Consider the following 27,754-nt stretch of genomic DNA (forward strand, 5'->3'; position numbering starts at 1 on the left):
GGTGCTTTTTCCCTGCCCTTACAGGGGCTCGCCTAGGTCTGGTCCCTAACCCAGTGCCCAGTCATTCCCTTATCTAACTTGATGGGTCTTTGAGTAAATGAAGCAATAAAATCAGAGGAGCATAAAGAGAAAATAGACAACTAGAAAAGTCACAAGTGTTTAATGGAGAGGAGGGCGCGGGCTGTTTGGACTGTGACAGAGATGTGAGGCCCAGACTGGGAGCGGCGCGGAGCGGGACCGGTTTTCCGGGGCTGGCAGCTGCCTCGAAAAAGTTTCCTCTGGAACACTCGCCAGCGGGGGCGGGGGCGGGGGCGGCAGGCGCAGCGGTGTATGTGGGAGGGGGCGTGCAGGCGGGGGAGGCCGCCAGGGGCGACTAGCAAACCGTTATAGTCCTTCAGCACCTCCCTTGGCCAGTGGCCCCCCTAGCCCGCCTCCCCGCCGCGCGGCTGCCCACCTGGCGACGTGACGCTGCACCAATCCTCTTCGAGCTGCTCCCGGGGGTGGGGGGGCCCTCCTTGTACCGCCCCCCTCCCCACCCTGAAAGAGGCGCACCCTGCCGGGGCAGACACTGCGCTCTCGCCCGCAGAGCACCCCTCTAAACTTCTTGGTCTCCAGGACGGACGCTCAGGCGCTTCCCTCGCCTTGGCCAAACTTGCTTTCCCGCCTCTCAAATTCTACTTCCTTGCACTCCAAACTCTTTTCCCTCCAGTTTCCCCTCCTCTGTCTCCCAAGCCACAAACCCCGGTCCCCAATTCTCTCCCCCACCCCCAACGCACTCTCCCTTCTCTCCCTTTTCAACTTCTTGTCCGATTCCACCTCAGGCTCCAAGCGTTCCTAACTCAGTCGCCCGCTTTCCTTCGGCTCGAAGCCATGGCGGGACCTGGGGGTTGGAGGGACAAGGAAGTCACGGATCTGGGCCACTTGCCGGTGAGTAGAGGACGCCCATCGCCTACGAAGTGCTCTCTTCTTCGGGCTCTGAGCACTGGGGTAGGAGACGGACTTGGGCAAGTCGGGCTAGGACAGAAGTTCGACGGGACCACGGGCGCGGAAAGAGACCCCGGAGTTGGCTTGTGGAAAAGGCGCTCTCCCGCCAGACTCCCGGCCGCGCCAAATTCACGAAAAGGCAAAGCGACGGGGGTGGGAAAGAGAGAAGAGGTGGCAGTGGGGTGGTGCGGGCGCTGAAATACGGGACATTTTCTAAATGTGGCCCGTTTTGCCTAGTGGTGCTCGGATACCTGTACTTCCAGAACTCGAGGAGAGGCCAAAAAGCAAGAGGATGCTTGGCTTCCTGAGAGCACTCTTCCCTGTCACCCCGCCGCTCTGTCGTTTGCTTCTTTTGCCAAAGCAGATGCCCACTGGAGGAATGACCTTTACTTCTAGGTGACAGGGGGCTAGAAAATTAAAGCTTTGAAGGTCATTTCTCTCACTTTATAATGGCGCTTTCTAAAACCTTATTCTGCCAGGGCACTGTTCTCGATTTAGTATTGCAGGAGCGAAAGCACTCGACGCCGCTTGGGGAAGAAGTGAATTCTGCACACCCCAGTTTAAAAAAGAAAATATTGTGCTCACTAGCTATCCAGATATAGATTTTTCTCAGGGTTTTCGTTTGTGAATTCTCTTTTTTCCAAATGCCCGGCTTTCCTCCAGAGTTGTAATTGATTGGCGAGCTATTATCACTGTCGTTATTAGTAGAGTTATTATTTTAGCAGTGACGTTTATTTCATTGGCATCTGGTCTCTCACAGATATTGGATTCCACCCAACTCCGTTTTTTAAGTTCCCTTTTTAGATTGGCATTTCACTCGCACCCTCTCTTGAATGCAAAGGGCCCCTGGACTCTCTGAAAAGGAATAAGCATGCACCATGCTGGAATGATCACCAGGCAACTGTAGTTCAGGGCAGTGGCCTTCGTGCTTTGGGAAAAGCTAAATATTAACCTTGAGGTTATAGGACTATTCAGAGTCGCAGTGCTTTAATTTTATACATATTTGCCATTTAAAGATTGTCTTCTTAATGAGGGCAGACACCTGTCCCCATAAAAAAAAATGTGGCATTCCCCAAGCCTCACCTATATAATTTTATACTAGAATGGTGTAGAGGAGGTGGTGATGCACATGGGTAACATTTTAGCAAATTGTCTTCAGTCTTAAAGAAAGGAACTTCAATATTGACATGTTGAGTTGCAAATATTAACATTATGGTTATTGATACAGCTTTATAAAATAAATTCACAAAATGTTTAGAAGTTAAATCTTTTTTTACGCTGCATACATGAAATTTCTGGCATGTGGAGGCCTCAATTGGTGGTTTCCTTTCTGAACAGAATTTTCATATTTTGACTAGATTTACTCTGAAGTAAAAGTGTAAAATCAATGAATAAAATGTTACCGTCCTCCAACATTCCCTATATATGGTGGGAGAAAGAGGGAACAAAAGCAAACTAGGGCAAATATGTGAAACCACAAATAAGTAAACTGAAATAAACCCTTTTTTTTCCTAAAATTGACTGAAGAGTGGAATTGGTAAGACGTCATAGAAATGATATAGTAGGGAATTCCAAACCCGGGGGGGGGAGGGTTTTATTGGTACAAAAAAATGGGGGGAAATGGCCCAGACTAACTGACCCCATCATGGCCCTTGGGCATAAGAACTTGGTGAGAGCTGAGGAGATAAGGAGAAAGGCTATAATCTTTACATTGCAGTTCAGTGCAATATTAGTTTTCTGGGATTTGGTCGGGGTGTGGAGGGGAGAAAGATGAGGCTGGTTTTTAATGTAGGAATAGGGGAAACAAAACCTAAGGGCATTGATGCTTAATTTCATTTTATAGACTTCGTGAAAGTGTTGTAAAGTCGTCAGCTTCTAACAATTTTTAAATTTTTATTATACAAGATCCATTTTATCTCATTGTGGAGGTCATCACCATAGCAAATTATGCATATTTAAGCAAATTATGCCCAATTCTCCCCTCTCCCAAACAGCCAGGTCTAAACCCTAAGAAATCTAGCAGAAGAGTAGCACTCCCTTCAGAATTTCCTTACCGTCAAATTTCTAGAGATGCAAAACATTCACTATTGCTTTGGTCACAGAGGTATATTCTTAATGATTTGATATTTCTTTGCATTTGACTTATTTCCTGAGGAAGTAGAAGTAAAAGTAAATGAAGAAGTCAAAAGACATCTAGATTAGCTTTTTGGAAGTTTGCACCTTGATAAAAAGTAGATGATAAAGCAAAGAAATCTGCACATGGTGGGATCTCTTCTGATAATTAGCCTCAATGTAATTATCCTCATAGTATATTAAGGTCAGAAGGTTGGCATCAATCAACACCAAATATACCAATTTGACAATAGCCACATAATAAGGGGAGATTCGGACCTTGGTATATCACACTGAGCAAGAGATAATCTTGCAGATTTTAAAATTATTAAATATGGGTCTAGATTAAGATTGATATATTATGTCCTTTGTAGAGCTGGCCAGCTAAATGACCATAAGGCAAGGACCCTTGAGAGAGGTCAGGCTTACTGTGCAAACTTGGATTTAAAGAAAGCGGTAGAAGCTTATTTGGTATTTTTTTAATTAGATATTATTTTTAAACCTAAAATAGTAAGCAAGAGTGAAAGCTAGGGAAGCAGGAGAGGAGGGGAAGGAATTGTATAACCTTTTTTGCATAATACACTAAAGTTAGAGACATAAAGAGACCCAACATAGTAATCAGAGAATGACAGGTCAGCTATATTTAATAGGTTGCTGTAATTTTTCTTTCTGATTTACCACTGAATAAATGTTTCCTATAGATGACAAAACAAAAAAGAAAGTACAGAGATTTGTGGTTTGTGCTTACTTTTGAAAACACAATTGCAAAGCCTTGTGTGTGTGTGTGTGTGTGTGTGTGCACGCATATGTATGTATTATTTTCACCTTGCCTGCAAGCAATACCTGGATCTCCTCTCTCTCTCTCTCTCTCTCTCTCTATATATATATATATATATATACATACACATATATATATAGGCATACAAGGAGAAAAAATTAAGATGTATATATACATGTATATATATATGCATATATATACTATATACATATATACATGTATATATATATGCATATATATATACATATATATATACTATATACATATATACATCTTAATTATTTCTCCTTGTATGCCCGTGTCACTCAGTCCTTGGGACTGGAAACTATTTCTTCATCTCCAAATCTGGCACGTCTTTCACTATGATAGTCCCCTTTGCCTTCTGTGCCCAGTATGGTAATGACACTCCTCATGGCTGTGGCCTTGGTATTTGACACTGCCATGTGTAGTCCTAATCTATATTGGGGTCAGGAGTAGACAGGCCGGCAGGACAGTAGTGGCAGAGGTGATCTGAAATAGCACATGATCCAAAAACTATATTTGAATTACATTAGGTTTATATTTAAATATAACTGTCAGCTTTCCCAGTCTTCCACCACCCAAACCAAGCCTGTCTTCCACACTCAGTCCTGAGAACTTTCCTACTTTACAAGAACCTTAGCCCCCTGTTTTGAAGCAGTTTTACCTTCTAGTCCACAAATATTGAAACATTCAGCATGTCTTCCATTATGTATTTCAGAGCATCACCTCAGTATGACACTGTATTTCAATCTATTTTCTCAGTCTTCCCACCGGCCCCCGCCACTTTCTAGAGCAGTTTATATTACTGCACAAGAATAATGCACAAGAATCATTTGGGGGGATCTTGGGACCCATCCCCAGAAATTCTGATTTCATAATTCGATGGTAGGGATAAGGAATCTATATTTTAAACATGATTCGCCAAGTCTATACAGTCTATAGTTTGAGAAACATTGGTCTTGAGGAAGAGGTTTTCCTTTCTAAATGTTCCATTTGGATTGTGAAGCCCATTCCTCTATCTCTGTAACACTCTCTCTGGCACTTGCTGTGCTACATATGTCATTTTCAGGTTTTTCTCTTGATAAACTTTTCATAAAGTCTCTACTTCTAATATTTAAAACAAAAGAAGAAAAGTCTCTGCTAGTCCTTCTAGGTGCTGTGCAATCTTTTCCCTTTCTTTAGCTGTCTAATGGCTTGTGTTCCCTAGTTTTTTTTTTTTTTTTTACTACCCTGAATCTAAAGCTCTTTACTATTCATACTGACCACTTATCAGTACCCTTTTGTTCTTAATTTCTGCTATATTTGTTTCTGTTGATCAGCCTCTGCTTTTGAGCCTCCTCCATGACCAGTGAACACTGCCTTCTAGTGGCTCTTTTTCTTCCTGTTACCCCCAACCCCCTATCCTTAATAAAATTATCCATCAAGGTGCTAATTGTGCCCCCTCTCCTGGAATTCAGACGACAGAAACAACTCCTGAAAATGTGGGGTTTCAGGTAGCAACCAGACCAAGACCTTTAAATTGCCGGAGATATTTTAGATACATAGAAAATATAACAAAGTGTAAAGGATTTGCCTAGTATTTTATGGTTCAAAAATATTTTAAGACTAGAATTTTCATAATTTCTTTTGAGAAAAGCTTTTACAAACTCTAGAGTTTCTTTTTGAGTGACAATTTTTTAACCAAAAAGAACACCAATGCATATTAAACCATCAAATAATTCCCAAATTATTGTAGCAATCATAGATACAAAGACCTTCTTCTGCTGGTTCCCTTTTCTCAGAGTGGCAGGGCAGAGAAGAGGACCAAGTAATTATGGAGATCCCTCTGATGTTGACTTTTTAATGTCATAGATACCAATAAAAAGGTTCTCTTTCAATTTTTACTTCCTCGGGAGCCTGGAATAGACTTTCTGTACCATTCAGTGGAAAATCTAATATAAGAAATTGAGTAATGGTACCCTACTAATTAGCATAGTTTCTCACCTCTTTTTTCCCCAAGTTTGATAATTATTTAGTCTTGAAAGATACTATAGTGGAGATGGGAAACAGAAATATTACATGAAATTAAGTAAAAAAGTACTCTTAGTATAGATGAATACTAAGTTGAACTGCTTTTAAGAACAGAAGAAAGAGTTTTATAACATTCTTTTTAAAAATATGAGCATGAGAGGGAGCCTGGGTGGCTCAGCTGGTTAATGTTCAGAGTTCGGCTCAGGTCATGATCTCGTGGTTTCGCAGTTTGTGAATTGGAGCCCCATATTGGGCTCTGTGCTGACAGCTCAGAGCCTGGAGACTGCTTCAGATTCTGTGTCTCCCTCTCCCTCTGCCTCTCCCCCACTTGTGCTCTCTCTCTCTCTCTCAAAAATAAACATTAAAGTATTTTTTAAAATATGAGCATGAGGAGAATTAAAATGTTTTGGTCATTTATGAGCAGAAAACATTTCCAAACAACATGAATACAGATATAATAGGACCCCCAAGAATTCCACAGGTATTTTATTATCCCAATCCATTTCTTTGCTTTTTTTGAATAATTATATACCTGAGTTCAAATATGAGTATAAATAATACATTTATTATGCTTTTGAAGGCTAGAAAAAAGCTTAAAGATATTTAGGACTTTTGTGCTCAAAGATTCAGAAGTAAAGTTTTTCAGGTAATACAGTAATTCTCTAATATGTGGTATTTTTCCAGCTAAAATGTATCTTTAACTATAACAAAGAATGGATTACCAACAGGAAACAACTAACACATTTGATTCTTTTGACAGATGGCCAGAGGTTGTTCCTCCAGAATTAATAATGTCTAATATAAATCCCTCAGTAATATCCTTCAGAGAAATATGCTAATGTGATGAAGTCTTTAAGCCAAACCTTCACAACTCCTTTGTTGGCTATCTTATTTTCCCATTAAACTTTCAATGAGTTATAACAACAATGACATGCTGAATATCAAGGCCACTATAACAATCTATTTTTACTTCTCTTAAATTCACAAAATTATCATTTTAAATAACTTATATTTTCATTGAGAGTATGTTACCTGTACTATTTGGTTGTAATAATAGAGTGCATATTGTGACATTGATTTTGATGATGACTTTAAGAAAGTAGGCTGCTGTTTTCTCTAACAATGGTCATATCAAATCCAATCAGGATTTTAGAACATTATAACCTGTTTTTTTAATATATAATTTTAAAGCTAGGAAATCACCTAACATAAAACCTTCATTTTATATATGTGAAACTGAGTCCCAGAAAGAGTAAATATCTTACTCAGAGTCCTATAGTTAATTAACGGCAGAGCTGGGGCTAAAACTCCAGTATCCTGACTCTGTCCAGTTGAATACTTATTGACTGAAGTAATCCTAGAACTGTGTCAATTTCCTATGACACTATTGATAGATTACACAAATATCATGACAGTTTTAAGAAGTCCATTGTTGCAGTCATAATACATTGCATATCCTCAATAATTTTTCCGTTTAGTTCGCATTTGTCACAATGATAAAAATGTTTTCTAACAGGGTTAAGCAAAGTTTGTGTTTATAAAATGTGCTTTCTATATAAAGCATGTGAATGTCTAAGGATTTGCCAGCGATCTTACCACTTTGTGTATAAACTCGTGTCTACTCATACCTCATTTAGGTTTTGCTAATATAGCAAATTAAGCTGCTAGAATAAAAGTTTAAGTAGTGATAAAATTTAAGAAACCATGTTTTGTAGTGAACAAGAAAGGGATATCCATAGTAAAGTTAAGGAAGCAATGTTTAAGAATGAATATGGAAATCTTAGGAATCTGTCCATAAACATGTTTATTTTGTCTTCTATGATGCCACATTCAGGATTAAGACACAGAAAATGTCAGCAGGGAACGTGTGCCATAAAAAGATATTCAGCTGATGCAAAAATTAGCTTAAAAATAAAGAACACCCCCTCAACTGTCTAGTTAAAAAAAAAACTGCTCTTAATACCATGCTCTTATTTTGCTATTCATCTATAGTTTTTAGTCTGATTCTATTGACTTAGCCTTATTCAAGGAGCCATACATATTCTTTCTGGGTGTAGCACTAAAGATTATTTATTTACTTATTTACTTTATTGAAGTATAATTAACATATAGTATTATATTAGTTTCAGATGTGCAATACAATGATTCAACAATTCTATACATTACTCAGTGCTCATCACAATCAATTTTATCTATTTCGCCCATTGGCCTGCCCCCCCCCCATACCTCCCCTGTGACAACCATCAGTTTGTTCTCTGTATTTAAGTCTGGTTTTTTGTTTGCCTCTTTTTTTCCTTTGTTCATTTGTTTTGTTTCCAAAGTTGCACATGTGAGTAATATCATATGGTATTTTTCTTTCTCTGACTTATTTCACTTAGGATGATACACTCTGGATTCATTCATGTTGTTGCAAATAGCAAGATCTCATTCTTTTTCATGGCTGAGTAATATACCATTGTATATATACCACATTTTGTGTTATTCATATTTAGAGGTGATATTCTTTCCCAAGAAAGAATAAATAAATACCCAGAAAATAGTTTACATAATAGTTTACATAAATAAACTACCCAGAATTTGTATCCAATTTCTACTCATCGTTGCTGTGTGCTAAACTTTCTGCCTAACACTCAGAAAATGAATATTAAAAGAGTATGTCAACTGAAGGTAGATAAATTTATTTCTATTTTAATAATTTCTCTAATTGCATTAGGAATATACTTCAACTAGACATAATTGTATGCATTTTACAAGTTTGTGATAATTCATTATACAACTGCTTAAGATTCATGTCATTGTTTCTTTTCTATAAATGATTATACTCTGTCCAGGAAAATTGTGACATGTTTATTCTTTTGGTAAATGACACCATGTTCTTCCCATGGAAATTCTAAGGGAGCAAGGAAGATTGGAAATACAATTCTAGATAGTTTAATACTTTTCTATTTTTCCAAGAAGATTGATATATTTTGTTCTACATTTTTGCAGGATCCAACTGGGATATTCTCACTGGATAAAACCATTGGCCTTGGTACTTATGGCAGGATCTATCTGGTAAGTGGAGTTAAATTCTGTATTGGTTATTCATTTTCTATAACAACAATGATTCCAAGTCAAAGCCCTATACTGCAAAGCAAATAATGACAAAAGCATTTCACTTTGAGAGATGAATCAAATTAAGATAGCTCAGTGATATCTGTGAGAATTATTACAAAATAAATGGATTGAAAATCTACAGTGAATGAACCTACCAACCAAAGGTCTAAAAATTATTAGCATACCATTAATAAAATCAACAGAAAAAATAATTAATTCAAATAAGAAGTACCCAAATAAAAATATCATTTGTTTTATGTTATACATCCATAGCATTCTAATTACTCACATTCAACTTTTAAACTGAATGTTACGAAAACAAACATTTCCACAGCATTCTACATCATACTGTGTGTCTGTGTGTGCACATGTGTGTAACAGAGTTAGCCAAATAATCTAACAAGAAAAACTCTGCATTTATTTAATGATTATTTATCAAGCACAAAGTATGTGCCAGGCACTGTAATAGTCCCTGTAGATAAAGTGATTTAAGGGTTGGGAGAGGACATTTTTACATATTTTAAGCACAGAAATAACTGTTTATTTGCAATTATATTCCTTGTGTGGTTGTTGAGGATGATGTTGATACATTTTAGGTAAAGGCAGGGACACTGTTAAGGGCTGGCTTGGAGGGGGGCTTACTTTAATGGTCCCATCACCTTGATCAGGTGCCCTTCCCTCACTAACATGGGAAATAGGCATTTTCTCAGTCTTTTGTGAAGTTCTGTACAAATGTAGTAGTGTTCCTTTTCCCTAGGCCTTTCCCTCAAAAACCAAATCACTATCATTAGGCTGATCCTTATTGTAGACTGACCACAGGTCCTCTACATATGGATTATATAGAGGTGTCCTGGTATAGGTCCAGTGGAAGAGGCTTCATTGTAGTTCAGACAGAGTTGCCCTCTGCTTGCCAAGCCTGGTACCTTTAGGCTACATCTTCCTAGAAGGAGATTTTTTTAAAAAATCATGTACCCAAGTTGGGATAGGGAAGATCTTTAAAATTTGCACAAAAGTACCTATAGCATTGAAGTTGAGTAGTAGAAGTAGCATTGTGGAAGTTTCCTAAAAGCAGAAGGTACCTTGGTGAATAAAGGGTAAATATTGGTAAATGCCAATAATTGTGACAAAAGTTTTTTCAAGCCATTTTGACTTTACCTATTAATGGAATCAATAAGGTATAGACAGTGATGTGATACAAACACAAGTATGTTGTTTATGTCACTTCACTTGCATCTCAGACTGATTGATTAGTTAACAATTGTGTGATCTAGGTGAATTTTGCCACCATATGCATAGACACATACACCTATATGCGTGGAAGTTCTTCTTCACCTCTTTACAGCATATTTATAATCTTCATGACTCCATACTCATTTTAATTCTTGAAGGGTATGTATGTATGTATGTGTGTGTATGTGTGTAAGTGTGTGTAATTGTATGCATGTGTTTAAATATGTGTGTATATTTGTTTTTATTTGAAAGAATAAAGCTCTCTCCACCACCAGATTTTGGGAATAAAAACATCAGTCATATAAGGTAAAAGGCAAAGGTAAGGTTAGATAACACACAAAGATGGTTTCTCATCATCAGTCATCAGAACTGTGATGCCATATAAAGAAGAAAAGTTGAGGGTAAAAGGTGAGTTGTACATGGTAATTCCCTCTCTCTTTTTTTTTTTCAAACTATGGTTTATTGAGATGTAGTTTGAATTTGGTAAAATTTGCCCTTTTAAGTATACAATTCTAAGAGTTTGGACTAATACATTTCATCATGTAACTACCACCAGAATCAAGATTTTTCCAACATACATCTTAAAATACACAGTATACCTTTAAGTAATATTCTTCAAGTAACACTTCACTATGTGGTGTCCCAGCTTGTATAGTATGGTTATAGTTGTTACACATTTTTCTTTTTTTAATTTTTTAATGTTTATTTTTATTTTTGAGAGAGACAGAGCATGAGTGGGGGAAGGACAGAGAGATAGAGGGAGACACAGAATCTGAAACAGGCTCCAGGCTCTGAGCTGTCATCACAGAGCCTGACGCGGAGCTCAAACTCAGGAACTGCAAGATCATGACCTAGGTCAAAGTTGGACGCTCAGCCAACTGAGGCACCCAGGCGCCCCATATTTTTCTTTTACGTGTGATATAAACCCACAATACTACTTCTCTGTTTTCCATACTCAATACTATTACTTTTTATTTAGTTACCTTTTAGAGCAATTAAAATGAAGAAAATATTTTTATTCATTTGAGCCATTTCAGGAATGTTAATTTCTTTGGAAAAATCCAAGTTTCTATTCTTAAGCATGAAGAATTTTCTATAATGTTTCTTATAGTGTAAGGCTTCTGATAATAAATTATCTGCCTTTATTTATGTGAAAATCCCTCATTTCTTCATTTTTGAAATATATTTTCATTGGATATAGAATGTTATGTTGACAATTTTTCTTTCAGCAGTTTAACGATAATCAGTCTATTGTCTTCTGGCTTTCATAATTTTTGAAGTGTGTCATTTCTATCTTTGCTTCTTTGTATTTTTCTTCTTGCTAATTTTAAGACTTTTCTCTTTAACTTTTTCAGTGATTTAAATATGAAATGTAGGGTTTTTTTTTTTGTTTTGTGTGTGTGTAAGCATGTGTGTCTTCAGTGGACTATCATCCTTGGGGTTCTCTGAACTTCTTGAACATGTAATTTGACGTATTGTAATTACCCCAATTATAATTTGGGTGAAATTCCTGACCTTTATCTCTTCAAATATTTTTATTTTGCTTTCTTCTGTTTCTTCTCCTTGTGGAAAACCAATTTTATATTTGTTAGGCCATTTGATATTAACATACAGCTCTTGGATGCTCTATTTTGTTTCTTATGTGTGTTTGTATGTGTTCATGTTTATTTGCTCTTATTCTCTTTTCTCTTTGTGTTGCACTTTGGATCAATTTTTTTCCTATCTTCAGTTTCACTTCTTACTTTCTCAACTTTTTTGAATCAACTGATAAGACTATCAAAGGCATTTTTTATTTCTTTTACTGTTTTTCATTTCTAGCATTTTCACTTGACTTTTTTATAGTTGACATCTCTGCTGAAATCTCCATTTGTTCATGCATGTTTTCCATATGTTTCATTAAAACATTTAACATATTAATTATAGTTATGTTAAATTTTCTGTCCACACTTTGAATATCCAAGTCATCTCTAAGGATGGTATATTGATTACTTTGTCTCTTGAGAGTGAACTGTGTTTGTTTGTTTGTTTGTTTGTTTCTCAAAATGTTTGTTTGAATGCCAGACATCATATGTAAAATAGTAGAGATTGAAATAAATAGTAATTATGCCTTGAAATGGGCACGCTTGTTCTTCCTAAGTCATTAATATGGGAGGTTGAGTCAGTCTTTTAAGATGGGCTATATTTGGGTTATGTTGTTGCTATGGTTACCCTCAGTTCGCCAGCTTCAAGTTCTAATGTTACTTTGTGCTTACATGGTGGTAGGGTTCTCAGTATTCCTGTGATACCCTCAGCTTTAGACCTTCTTTGTGCATCTGTGTCTCAAAGAGATTCTCTCTTCATGCTCCTGTGATTCCCCTAATGTATGCTGGCATTGCTTCTTATTAAGTGTTTGTTAGCCTGACGGTGTGGGACAGGGAGGAGTTCTCTGCTTTTTTTAATTCAGCCTCAGCCTTAGACAGATCCTATGCCTCCGGATTATGGGAGTAGGTTTTTTTTCTTTGTTTTTTTTTGTTTTTTTTGTTTTTTAGCTATTCTTTCCCTGTGCTAGTTGTAGCATACTTCTTAATGGTCTGAGCTCAGGACTAAATCCTGACCAGAAGTAGAGAAATTATTATTATTATTTTACATTTCCCCCAGCTTCAGTGGGTTTTCATTTATATACCCTGGGGGGAACAGAGTTTGCTGCCCTTCCCCTGAAGTTTAAGGCTCTTATTCCTAAAGGAGAAAGGAGTTGGACATGGTTTCATGTTTTTCCTACTGCAGTGGCTTCTGCTGTCTCCCAGGTCAGTACCATACATAAAATCCATGGAGAAAAGCCTGTGAGTGTGTATAAATTCCTCTTATATCTATGGCTCCTGAGGGTATTGTACTCTCATGCTAGCCCATACTTGGCCTTTAGCAGTTCATTAAAAATTTAGCTGAATTCTTTATACCACCTTCTATGGTGATGTTGCATTTCCCCTGCAGCCACAGGTGAGCCAGTGCTAACGTTCCATCTCTCCTTGAATCATCTTTCATCAGACTTCAGGCTAGTTGGTTTCCTTAAGTCTTATCTCTAGGCTCAATAAAAGTTATGATTTTCTAGGATATTCAGCTTTTTCTTCTTGCTAGGGTGGGGGTGGCACTCTTTCCTGCTTTCCACATTCTTATCAGGAGCCAGAAGTCCATGTCAATTCCTTTAACTGAATCTGCATGAAACATCTACCATATGCTAAATCCTATACATATTTTATATGTACCTATTCAGATCCAGAGATAGAAAAAAACTTTTCACCATCAGATCGTCAAAGCAGAAACCTCGATGTTACAGAAAGTAGATGATTACACATGGTTTACTTACATTAGACGGATTTTCCTTTGTCACTCATTGATGTGACCTCTTTTTTTCTATCTCAAATTAATTTCCTTCTGAAAAAGTCTTGGGATGGTGTTACTGTAAACTAATACCTCCTTCATGGAATATAATCTTGAGTATGTAGGAAACTCTTTTAAAAGGTTCTTACACTTTATGCCAATAATCTCACTTTTGGAAATCAATGATAAACACAAAAAATGTATAAAAAGCATAAATATTTATTTTAGCAGAAAGATAGCATATGTAGTGAAAATAGGGCCTGCTTTGGAACCAGGCAGACCTGATTCAGTGCTTGTTTGGCCATTAATTAGCAATGACCTTGAGCAAGTCACTTCACCTCTGAGTATACATTTCCTTATTAATAAAATGGAGCTAATAATACCTAACTTCCAAGATATAATTTAGAAACAACACATATAAAGTGCTTGGCACATAGTACATACCTTTTAAAGGTAGCTATTCATATTATTGTTACTGTTTCAATTATTTGTGAATAGAAAAATTCAGCAAAATCCTAAATAGTAAAAAACAAGATGAAGTAAATATCTATTCAGTCAATATATCATGGCTCTTAAAAGTAATGTTTATGAAGATATATACCAGCATAGAATTATCTTTAGTATGTGAAGTAAAGTATTCCATATTATATATACACCATGATTACAGCTATGTTAAAAAAAACATGAACGTGAAAAATGGTGAATTAAATGGCTAGAATAGGATCCTGGGAAGATGGCGGCGTAGGAGGACACTGGGCTCACAGCGCGTCCTGCTGATCACTTAGATTCCATCTACACCTGCCTAAATAACCCAGAAAACCGCCAGAGGATTAGCAGAACGGAGTCTCCGGAGCCAAGCGCAGACGAGAGGCCCACGGAAGAGGGTAGGAAGGACAGCGAGGCGGTGCACGCTCCACGGACTGCCAGGAGGGAGCCGGGTCGGAGGGGCGGCCCGCTGGCCAAGCAGAGCCCCCGAGTCTGGCTTGCAAAAGCAGAGGGGCCCGACGGAGTGTGTTCCGACAGCAAGCAGGACTTAGCATCTGGGAGGTCATAAGTTAACAGCTCTGCTCAGAGAACGGGAGGGCTGGAGGACATCGGGAGGGAGAGTTGTTGAGCCCCGGACAACAGAGCTCAGCTTGGTGGGAACAAAGGCGCTCGCCAGCACCATCTCCCTGGCCCATCCCCCAGCCAAAATCCCAAAGGGAACCAGTTCCTGCCAGGGAACTTGCTTGCACCCCGCAAACACCCAAAGATATGCTTCTGCGGATCCATCCCTCCAGCGGGTCTGACTCTCTCCCGATGCTGCAAGGCCCCTCTGGAAGCAGATCTCTGAAGGAAAAGTGAGCTGAGCCTGCCCCTCCCGCCCCCGTGCACCTTGCCTATCCACCCCAGCTAATACGCCAGATCCTCAGCACCACAAGCCTGGCCGTGTGCAAGTAGCTCAAATGGGCCACGCCACCCCACAGTGAATCCCGCCCCTAGGAGAGGGGAAGAGAAGGCACACACCAGTCTGACTGTGGCCCCAGTGGTGGGCTGGGGGCAGACATCAGGTCTGACTGCGGCCCCGGCCACCAACGCAAGTTATTCAAGACAGCACAGGGGAAGTGCCCCGCAGTCCCCCACCACCCCAGGGAATATCCAAAATGATGAAATGGAAGAATTCCCCTCAGAAAAACGTCCAGGAAATAACAGCTAATGAACTGATCAAAAAGGATTTAAACAATATAACAGAAAGTGAATTTAGAATAATAGACATAAAATTAATCGCTGGGCCTTAAAACAGTATAAAGGACAGCAGAGAATCTCTTGCTACAGAGATCAAGGGACTAAGGGACAGCCAGGAGGAGCTAAAAAATGCTATCAAAGAGATGCAAAATAAAATGGAGGCAACTATGGCTCAGATTGAAGAGGCAGAGGAGAGAATAGGTGAACTAGAAGATAAAATTATGGAAAAAGAAGAAGCTGAAAAAAAGAGAGATAAAAAAATCCAGGAGTATGAGGGGAAAATTAGAGAACTAAGTGATGCACTAAAGAGAAATAATACACGCATAATTGGTATTCCAGAGGAGGAAGAGAGAGGGAAAGGTGGTGAAGGTGTACTTAAAGAAATAATAACTGAGGATTTCCCGGATCTGGGGAAGGAAAAAGGCATTGAAATCCAAGAGGCACAGAGAACTGCCTTCAGACGGAACTTGAATGGATATTCTGCACGACATATCATAGTGAAACTTGCAAAATACAAGGATAAAGAGAAAATTCTGAAAGCAGTTAGAGATAAACGTGCTCTATCATATAAAGGGAGACCTATAAGACTCGTGACCAATCTCTCTACTGAAACTTGGCAGGCCAGAAAGGAATGGCAGAAGATCTTCAATGTGATGAACAGAAAAAATATGCAGCCGAGAATCCTTTATCCAGCAAGTCTGTCATTTAGAATAGAAGGAGAGATAAAGGTCTTCCCAAACAAACAAAAATTGAAGGAATTCGTCATCACTAAACCAGCCCTACAAGAGATCCTAAGGGGGATCCTGTGAGATAAAGTACCAGAGACATCGATACAAGCATGAAACCTACGGACATCACAATGACTCGAAACCCATATCTTTCTATAATAACACTGAACATAAATGGACTAAATGCACCAACCAAAAGACATAGGGTATCAGAATGGATAAAAAAACAAGACCCATCTACTTGCTGTCTACAAGAGACTCATTTTAGACCTGAGGACACCTTCAGATTGAGAGTGAGGGGATGGAGAACTATTTATCATGCCACTGGAAGTCAAAAGAAAGCTGGAGTAGCCATACTTATATCAGAATAACTAGACTTTAAATTACAGGATGTAACAAGAGATGAAGAAGGGCATTATATAATAATCACAGGGTCTATCCAGCAGGAAGAGCTAACAATTATAAATGTCTATGCTCCGAATACAGCAGCCCCCAAATATATAAAACAATTACTCACAAACATAAGCAACCTTATTGATAAGAATGTGGTAATTGCAGGGAACTTTAACACTCCATTTACAGAAATGGATAGATCATCTAGACACATGGCCAATAAAGAAACAAGGTCCCTGAATGAGACATTGGATCAGATGGACTTGACAGATATATTTAGAACTCTGCATGCCAAAGCAACAGAATATACTTTCTTCTCGAGTGCACTTGGAACATTCTCCAAGATAGATCACGTACTGGGTCACAAAACAGCCCTTCATAAGTATACAAGAATTGAAATTATACCATGCATACTTTCAGACCACAGTGGTATGAAGCTTGAAATCAACCACAGGAAAAAGCCTGGAAAACCTCCAAAAGCATGGAGGTTAAAGAACACCGCTACTAAAGAATGAATGGGTCAACCAGGCAATTAGAGAAGAAATTTAAAAATATATGGAAACAAATGAAAATGAAAATACAACAATACAAACGCTTTGGGATGCAGCGAAGGCAGTCCTGAGAGGAAAACACATTGCAATCCAGGCCTATCTCAAGAAACAAGAAAAATCCCAAATACAAAATCTAACAACACATCTAAAGGAAATAGAAGCAGAACAGCAAAGACAGCCTAAATCCAGCAGCAGAAGAGAAATAATAAAGATCAGAGCAGAAATAAACAATATAGAATCTAAAAAAACTGGAGAGCAGATCAACGAAACCAAGAGTTGGTTTTTTGAAAAAATAAACAAAATTGATAAACCTCTTGCCAGGCTTCTCAAAAAGAAAAGGGAGGAAGATGGCGACGTAGGAGGATGCTGGGCTCACCGCGCGTCCGGCTGATCACTGAGATTCCACCTACACCTGCCTAAATAACCCAGAAAACTGCCAGAGGATTAGCAGAACGGAGTCGCCGGAGCCAAGCGCAGTCGAGAGGCCCACGGAAGAGGGTAGGAAGGGCGGCGAGGCGGTGCGCGCTCCATGGACTGGCGGGAGGGAGCCAGGGTGGAGGGGCGGCTCGCCGGCCAAGCAGAGCCCCCGAGTCTGGCTTGCAAAAGCGGAGGGGCCTGATGGACTGTGTTCCGACAGCAAGCACGACTTAGCGTCTGGGAGGTCATAAGTTAACAGCTCTGCTCAGAAAGTGGGAAGGCTGGAGGACAAAGGGAGGGAGAGCTGCTGAGCTCCCGGACGACAGAGCTCAGTTTGGTGGGGAACAAAGGCGCTCGCCAGTGCCATCTCCCCCGCCCATCCCCCAACCAAATCCCAAAGAGAACTAGTTCCTGCCAGGGAACTTGCTCACTCCACGCAAACATCCAACTCTGGGCTTCTGTGGAGCCAAACCTCCGGCAGCGGATCTGACTCCCTCCCGCTGCCACAGGGCCCCTCCTGAAGTGGATCACCTAAGGAGAAGTGAGCTAAGCCTCCCCTCCTGTCCTCATGCACCTTGCCTACCCACACCAACTAATACGCCATATCCCCAGCATCACAAGCCTGGCAGTGTGCAAGTAGCCCAGACGGGCCATGCCACCCCAGAATGAATCCCACCCCTAGGAGAGGGGAATAGAAGGCACACACCAGACTGACTGTGGCCCCAGCGGTGGGCTGGGGGCAGACATCAGGTCTGACTGCGGCTCCGCCCACCAGCTCCAGTTATACACCACAGCACAGGGGAAGTGCCCTGCAGGTCCTCACCATGCCAGGGAATATCCAAAATGACCAAGCGGAAAAATTCCCCTCAGAAGAATTTCCAGGAATTAACAAGAGCTAATGAACTGATCAAAAAGGATTTAAATAATATAACAGAAAGTGAATTTAGAATAATAGTCATAAAATTAATCGCTGGGCTTGAAAACAGTATACAAGACAGCAGAGAATCTCTTGCTACAGAGATCAAGGGACTAAGGAACAGTCACGAGGAGCTGAAAAACGCTTTAAACGAAATGCATAACAAAATGGAAACCACCACTGCTCGGATTGAAGAGGCAGAGGAGAGAATAGGTGAACTAGAAGATAAAGTTATGGAAAAAGAGGAAGCTGAGAAAAAGAGAGATAAAAAAATCCAGGAGTATGAGGGGAAAATTAGAGAACTAAGTGATACACTAAAAAGAAATAATATACGCATAATTGGTATCCCAGAGGAGGAAGAGAGAGGGAAAGGTGCTGAAGGGGCACTTGAAGAAATAATATCTGAGAACTTCCCTGAACTGGGGAAGGAAAAAGGCATCGAAATCCAAGAGACACAGAGAACTCCCTTCAGACGGAACTTGAATCGATCTTCTGCACGACATATCATAGTGAAACTGGCAAAATCCAAGGATAAAGAGAAAATTCTGAAAGCACCAAGGGGTAAACGTGCCCTCACATATAAAGGGAGACCTATAAGACTCCTGACTGATCTCTCTTTTGAAACTTGGCAGGCCAGAAAGAATTGGCACGAGATTTTCAATGTGCAGGACAGAAAAAATATGCAACCGAGAATCCTTCATCCAGCAAGTCTGTCATTTAGAATAGAAGGAGAGATAAAGGTTTTCCCAAACAAACAAAAACTGAAGGAATTTGTCACCACTAAACCAGCCCTACAAGAGATCCTAAGGGGGACCCTGTGAGACAAAGTATCAGAGACATCACTACAAGCATAAAACATACAGACATCACAATGACTCTAAACCCGTATCTTTCTATAATAACACTGAATGTAAATGAATTAAATGCGCCAACCAAAAGACATAGGGTATCAGAATGGATAAAAAAACAAGACCCATATTTGCTGTCTACAAGAGACTCATTTTAGACCTGAGGACACCTTTAGATTGAGAGTGAGGGGATGGAGAACTATTTATCATGCTACTGGAAGCCAAAAGAAAGCTGGAGTAGCCATACTTATATCAGACAATCTAGACTTTAAATTACAGGCTGTAACAAGAGATGAAGAAGGACATTATATAATAGTTACAGGGTCTATCCATCAGGAAGAGCTAACAATTATAAATGTCTATGCGCCAAATACCGGAGCCCGCAAATATATAAAACAATTACTCACAAACATAAGCAACCTAATTGATAAGAATGTGGTAATTACAGGGGACTTTAACACTCCACTTACAGAAATGGATAGATCATCTAGACACACGGTCAATGAAGAAACAAGGGCCCTGAATGAGACATTGGATCAGATGGACTTGACAGATATATTTAGAACTCTGCATCCCAAAGCAACAGAATATACTTTCTTCTCGAGTGCACATGGAACATTCTCCAAGATAGATCATATACTGGGTCACAAAGCAGCCCTTCATAAGTTTACCAGAATTGAAATTATACCATGCATACTTTCAGAACACAATGCTATGAAGCTTGAAATCAACCACAGGAAAAAGTCTGGAAAACCTCCAAAAGCATGGAGGTTAAAGAACCCCGCTACTAAAGAATGAGTGGGTCAACCCGGCAATTAGAGAAGAAAGTAAAAAATATATGGAAACAAACGAAAATGAAAATAAAACAATCCAAATGCTTTGGGACGCAGCGAAGGCAGTCCTGAGAGGAAAATACATTGAAATCCAGGCCTATCTCAAGAAACAAGAAAAATCCCAAATACAAAATCTAACAGCACACCTAAAGGAAATAGAAGCAGAACAGCAAAGGCAGCCTAAACCCAGCAGAAGAAGAGAAATAATAAAGATCAGAGCAGAAATAAACAATATAGAATCTAAAAAAAACTGGAGAGCAGATCAACGAAACCAAGAGTTGGTTTTTTGAAAAAATAAACAAAATTGACAAACCTCTAGCCAGGCTTCTCAAAAAGAAAAGGGAGATGACCCAAATAGATAAAATCATGAATGAAAATGGAATTATTACAACCAATCCCTCAGAGATACAAACAATTATCAGGGAATACTATGAAAACTTATATGCCAACAAACTGGACAACCTGGAAGAAATGGACGAATTCCTGAACACCCACACGCTTCCAAAACTCAATCAGGAGGAAATAGAAAGCTTGAACAGACCCATAACCAGCGACGAAATTGAATCGGTTATCAAAAATCTCCCAACAATAAGAGTCCAGGACCAGATGGCTTCCCAGGGGAGTTCTACCAGACGTTTAAAGCAGAGATAATACCTATCCTTCTCAAGCTATTACAAGAAATACAAAGGGAAGGAAAACTTCCAGACTCATTCTATGAAGCCAGTATTACTTTGATTCCTAAACCAGACAGAGACCCAGTAAAAAAAGAGAACTACAGGCCAATATCCCTGATGAATATGGATGCAAAAATTCTCAATAAGATACTAGCAAATCGAATTCAACGGCATATAAAAAGAATTATTCACCATGATCAACTGGGATTCATTGCTGGGATGCAGGGCTGGTTCAACATTCGCAAATCAAGCAACGTGATACATTACATTAACAAAAAAAAAGAGAAGAACCATATGATCCTGTCAATCGATGCAGAAAAGGCCTTTGACAAAATCCAGCACCCTTTCTTAATTAAAAACCCTTGAGAAAGTCGGGATAGAAGGAACATACTTAAAGATCATAAAAGCCATTTATGAAAAGCCCACAGCTAACATCATCCTCAATGGGGAAAAACTGAGAGCTTTTTCCCTGAGATGAGGAACACGACAGGGATGCTCACTCTCACTGCTGTTGTTTAACATAGTGCTGGAAGTTCTAGCATCAGCAATCAGACAACAAAAGGAAATCAAAGGCATCCAAATTGGCAAAGATGAAGTCAAGCTTTCGCTTTTTGCAGATGACATGATATTATACATGGAAAATCCGATAGAGTCCACCAAAAGTCTGCTAGAACTGATACAGGAATTCAGCAAAGTTGCAGGATACAAAATCAATGTACAGAAATCAGTTGCATTCTTATACACTAACAATGAAGCAACAGAAAGACAAATAAAGAAACTGATCCCATTAACAATTGCACCAAGAAGCATAAAATACCTAGGAATAAATCTAACCAAAGATGTAAAGGATCTGTATGCTGAAAACTATAGAAAGCTTATGAAGGAAATTGAAGAAGATTTAAAGAAATGGAAAGACATTCCCTGCTCATGGATTGGAAGAATAAATATTGTCAAAATGTCAATACTACCCAAAGCTATCTACACATTCAATGCAATCCCAATCAAAATTGCACCAGCATTCTTCTCGAAACTAGAACAAGCAATCCTAACATTCATATGGAACCACAAAAGGCCCCGAATAGCCAAAGGAATTTTGAAGAAGAAGACCAAAGCAGGAGGCATCACAATCCCAGACTTTAGCCTCTACTACAAAGCTGTCATCATCAAGACAGCATGGTATTGGCACAAAAACAGACACACAGACCAATGGAATAGAATAGAAACCCCAGAACTAGACCCACAAACGTATGGCCAACTCATCTTTGACAAAGCAGGAAAGAACATCCAATGGAAAAAAGACAGCCTCTTTAACAAATGGTGCTGGGAGAACTGGACAGCAACATGCAGAAGATTGAAACTAGACCACTTTTTCACACCATTGACAAAAATAAACTCAAAATGGATAAAGGACCTGAATGTGAGACAGGAAACCATCAAAACCCTAGAGGAGAAAGCAGGAAAAGACCTCTCTGACCTCAGCCGTAGCAATTTCTTACGTGACACATCCCCAAAGGCAAGGGAATTAAAAGCAAAAATGAACTACTAGGACCTTATGAAGATAAAAAGCTTCTGCACAGCAAAGGAAACAACCAACAAAACTAAAAGGCAACCAACGGAATGGGAAAAGATATTTGCAAATGACATATCGGACAAAGGGCTAGTATCCAAAATCTATAAAGAGCTCACCATACTCCACACCCAGAAAACAAATAATTCAGTGAAGAAATGAGCAGAAAACATGAATAGACACTTCTCTAAAGAAGACATCTGGATGGCCAACAGGCACATGAAAAGATGCTCAACGTTGCTCCTTATCAGGGAAATACAAATCAAAACCACACTCAGGTATCACCTCACGCCAGTCAGAGTGGCCAAAATGAACAAATCAGGAGACTATAGATGCTGAAGAGGATATGGAGAAACGGGAACCCTCTTGCACTGTTGGTGGGAATGCAAATTGGTGCAGCCGCTCTGGAAAACAGTGTGGAGTTTCCTCAGAAAATTAAAAATAGACCTATCCTATGACCCAGCAATAGCACTGCTAGGAATTTATCCAAGGGATACAGGAGTACTGATGCATAGGGCCACTTGTACCCCAATGTTCATAGCAGCACTCTCAACAATAGCCAAATTATGGAAAGAGCCTAAATGTCCATCAACTGATGAATGGATAAAGCAATTGTGGTTTATATACACAATGGAGTACTACGTGGCAATGAGAAAGAATGAAATATGGCCCTTTGTAGCAACATGGATGGAACTGGAGAGTGTTAATGCTAAGTGAAATAAGCCATACAGAGAAAGACAGATACCATATGGTTTCACTCTTATGTGGATCCTGAGAAACTTAACAGAAACCCATGGGGTAGGGGAAGGAAAAAAAAAAAAAGAGGGTAGAGTGGGAGAGAGCCAAAGCATAAGAGACTCTTAAAAACTGAGAACAAACTGAGGATTGATGGGGGGTGGGAGGGGGGGGAGGGTGGGTGATGGGTTTTGAGGAGGGCACCTTTTGGGATGAGCACTGGGTGTTGTATGGAAACCAATTTGACAATAAACTTCATATATTGAAAAAAAATGGTTAGAATAGTGATATACTGCATGTAATTTTCTATTCTATATTTCTAATGTTCATAATGTTATATCATTTATGTAAAGAACATACATATTTGTGTATATATGTTAAATATATGTATGTGGATGTATGTATTAGTACCAAATGCTATATCAATACCCTGTACAACAAAATAGAATCATGATACCATTCAAAATTAATCTCAGAGTGACTCATAGAGTCCTTTGCTTTTTCAGTGCTGCCAACCACCTCCCCTGCTGTTGTTTGTTTTTAGTTAACGTCTCTCCAATGTCTTCCAGCTTGTTTCCAAAGCCTTGTTCTCTGGCAAGTTTCCAGCTATGTGCTGAGGTCTGTGCACATTTAAATGAAGGCTGAGTTACACACTCCACATTGTAACCCATTTCCTTCCCTGATTTTTCTTTTAATTAGATACCTATATTTCTATCCTCTCCCACCTGCAGCCAGCACAAACCTCACTTAAAATAGTATGTTTTATATTTCTTTCTTCTTTTAGGAGAAAGTACTATTATTTCTTCTTTTTTTACCCCTATTAGAGTCATAAAACAGAGTTTTCTCTTCACCTTTATCTGCTAGTCTCATAACTTAAGGGTTGTCACTTGAAGTAGAGGCATACTTGGAATTTTCCCATGTGAGACCATATTAGTAAAAATAAAGTAGTTTGGAACTTGTTTTTTAATGGTACTATTAGAAAAATAAACAATTTCTCAAAGAGCAATGTACACAGAGAGACCACAGTTATTTTATGAAATATTAAGAAGGAGACCGAGACCCTTTAGGGTAGCATAGTGGGTGGCAAACTATCTCTCCCACTAACTGACACTATACATGTAACTTGACTTTTCTGGGTCAGTTTCCTCAACTATAAAATAAATGTGTTAGAATAGATAATATCCAGGGTTCCATCCAGCTCTTTGACAGTACACCTAACACAGTGCCTAGAACTCAATTAAAATGTAAACTACTCTTATTCTTATTGTTATCAGCATCCTAGTAACTGTCTTATATTCCCTTCACCACCTTGCAATACAGAAGCTTCTTATTGGCTTTTATTTAAAGTAGTTCCTCATTTTACCAAATAAAATGATTGTTACCATGTTTTTTTTTTCTATTCTTTCCTCTACCACTTGATAGAAAGACCCATTATTTTAGCTCATTAACTACTATTATAACCAATGCAAAATAAAACTGGGTAGCAGGTATATTGGGAAGGTAGGATGTTTCATTATGTTACTGTTAACTAACACCATTTTGTTAAGCAGAATACTAGTAGGGAAAGAAAAATAACTGAATGCCCAAAAGGAGCCATTTTGCCGTGACTTTCATGAAATTTTGAGTGCACCCTTAATCTCAATCATCTATTCCCACATTGCTATTTGTAGGCAGTGAGGGCAGAAAAGGGAATAGGAAAAGGTTCAAGGCAACCATTTCAAGGAAAGGAAAAATTCACCGGAAATAGGGTAAACCTCTATACTTAGATCTAGAGCTTGATTGTCACATGTGCCTGATACCTAATTGGAACTAAATTAATGCTAGTAGAAGAAAGGGACTACCCCAAATATCTTATTGCTCTAAAACTTAAAAATATATCCTGGGAATAACTAAGCATTTGTATTTGAAAGAGAGCAGAGGAGTCATCTGCCCCTTAGTAGTTAGCAGATTAAGTCAGTATATGAAGGTGTGGCATTACAATCACAATCAAATTCCTGAATTGTTTGCACTATGGAAGTACACCGCTGAATATGGAAATTTCTTTTTAAAACACTGTCAAATGTATCACTCTTAAAATTTGGTTTCCTAAATCACTGTCTGACACATTGCTTTTACTCGGAAATCTCACCAGACAGGTGAGATTTAGGTTTATTAATTACATTTTCTGGATTTGAAGTTGGAGCAGGGAATGGGAACAGAAAGGCAGGAAAGAAATGTCCTCAAAGTTGATGACATAAAATTTATGATATTTTAAATTAAGTTTCAGAAACATGGTGTTGACATTTGGGTTGCCTAGCCACTAGGCCTATTGGATAGGGGTTTGAGTATTTTTCCTTTTAGGCTGAAATTATACTGTTTATTTGCCTACCAAATGTCTAGCACTGTGAATGCTTTCTTTTTAGGTAGGAAAATTTCCTCACATCCTTGCCATTTTGCAAATATAGCTCAATTAAGTCAGCCAACAAATGTTGCTTGAGCACCCATAAAGTGCATAACACTGCATTTTATTATACATTTCGAGCCTCAGAAACAGGAGCTGAAGCTGCAGCTGACTTGAGACTTCTGTTTTACTAGGTTATGGATTCTTTCTAGTGCACTACCATAAGTCCAGAGCCCTCTCTTCGTTCTGCCTTTTACTTGTGTCATTTCCTCCTTCTGATAATATGTCTCAAAAGTGGGGATTGCCCTTTTAAGTAACCCTCATGCTTCTCTACATAAGAAATATTAAATGTTTCCACTAAATAAAAATATTATTTTGAATGTTTATATTTTCTATAATAAAACAATACTCATCAAATGCCTACTATGTTCCAAGGACTGTGTTAGTCACTAGGTGCCAGTTACAATGATCAGAAAACTTTGGAGGGGATGTTTTATTGATTTAGTTTTAGTAGACATAAGGAAGGAGGCCATTTTTCCTATGATTTATGGCATCTACATTTGAGGAAGGAGTGATATGTAACAAGAAGGAAAAGGAGAGGTAGGGTGAGATTGAGCAAAAGGAGGGAAGAAATAGGGATACCAGGGTTTTTTGTTTTGTGTTGTGTTGTTTTTCCCTGGATGTAGAAAGTCTAATGAAGCTTCTAACTGAGACTCCAGGAACAGGTTTTTGTTTTGTTTTTTTTTTCAATAAGGTAACTGAGGTTGAATATTTGTAATGGGGGTAAAAAGAATTAATATATGCTAAGTAAATTGAGACTCATGGGACCAAATTAGTAGAAGGTTGTGAGGCTTAAAGACCTTAGGAATAAAAATGGAATATTTCTATCTTGACCATGACATCTCTCCAGCTGTGGAATATAACCTAGGCTCTGAGTTTTAGGCTTGTTTTTTCTTTTTTGTGTTATACCAAAATTTACTTCTGCCTCCTGGTGAATCTTGAGGGAGGAAGAAGCAAAAGCATGATAGGACTGAAAGGTGAAAGTAAAAGTCATATGTAGGATTTGTGTCTTAGGAGGCCACAATTAAATTTTGTCACAATTTCTATAATATGTTTAATAAGTTCACAAACATACATGGAGAGAAATTCAAATTCTGTATTTCGTGTGTTGCAGTAATACAACAATTATGATCTCACATCTTTAGATTTGTTTTTTTAATGTTCATTTTTTTAATTTTATTTTTTATTTTTTAAAATTTACATCCAAATTAGTTAGCATATAGTGCAACAATGATTTCAGGAGTAGAATCCTTGTTTGTTTTTGAGAGATAGAGAGAGAGGAGGCAGAGAGAGAGGGGCACAGAGGATCTGAAGTGGGCTCTGTGCTGGCAGCAAAGAGCCCATGTAGGGCTCCAATTCAGGATCATGAGCTGAGCTGAAGTCAGAAGCTAAACAGACTGAGCCACCCAGGTACCCCTTTATATTTCTAATTAAGTTGATTTTATCAAGTTGTTCTAGGGACAGAAAAGACTAATTCAAATGTGTGGAGACAAATATGCATTTCTAAACAAAAGCCAAGGCAAGTAAACTATAGCATGGGGTCAATCAGATAAAAGCATCCTAATTATAAAAAGTTTTATAAAATAAAAGTATAAATCTCTGTGGGTGGGGGAATAATAGAGTTACTTAAAAACAGATATACAAAATTGTACAAATGATGCTTAGCTTATACACTTAAAGCTCTTTCTAATATATCAGTCCTAGGAAACTTTATGTGGACAAGCTTTTTATAAACCATTTTAAAGAGAGATGGGAGTGAGTGAGAGCATTGCTAGAAACACTAATGTATTCTCCAATATATCAAAAATTTAGTTTTCTTTTGCATATACATATATATTTATATGTAATATACATGTATAGGTATGTACATATATGCATATATGCATGCATACATATATATACAAAACACTTTGTGTACCTGTAAATACTATATTTTTGTATGTATATATGTTATACACATATAGAATATAAATTATGTATAGATATACAGATAAATAGATAGGATTGTGGTCAGATTCTCAGTAAATTCATTAAAAGTGGTTGAAGAATCAAGAGTTCTTGCTTTCCTTGACCCTCTAGTAGCTGACTACTAAAAACTAGTTAGCTAGGTCTTCACTAAATTTTATGAAACAGACACTTTAGAAAATAGAATTTAGGCAATTCTAACTCTTGAAGTAAAAGAGTGCTAACTTGGTTTTAGGAATTTCCCACATTCCACCATATTGGCATATCTGTGTCTAAGGTAGTTTTGTGAGTGATGCTACGATTGCATTTAGTAATGAATGTGACACTGTAGCTCTCTGGAGGTGTCAAAGAAAAAAAATGGAAAGTCTTACATTTTT

The 27,754-nt window shown here is 38.6% G+C and overlaps 1 protein-coding gene across 1 annotated transcript in view; it reads left to right on the forward strand.

Annotated features, from left to right (window-relative positions):
- Nucleotides 1–544: 544 nt before the first annotated feature.
- Nucleotides 545–27,754, forward strand: part of NRK (Nik related kinase) — a 156,893-nt gene continuing 129,683 nt past the window's right edge. The window contains exons 1-2 of the mRNA XM_043569920.1: nucleotides 545–927; nucleotides 8,894–8,959. Coding sequence (XP_043425855.1) covers nucleotides 871–927; nucleotides 8,894–8,959 — 123 coding nt within the window. The 5' untranslated portion in view covers nucleotides 545–870. The remainder of the gene's footprint in view (nucleotides 928–8,893; nucleotides 8,960–27,754) is intronic.

Source organism: Prionailurus bengalensis, chromosome X (assembly GCF_016509475.1).
Source record: "Prionailurus bengalensis isolate Pbe53 chromosome X, Fcat_Pben_1.1_paternal_pri, whole genome shotgun sequence".
In the NCBI taxonomy this organism is placed as follows: Eukaryota; Metazoa; Chordata; class Mammalia; order Carnivora; family Felidae; genus Prionailurus; species Prionailurus bengalensis.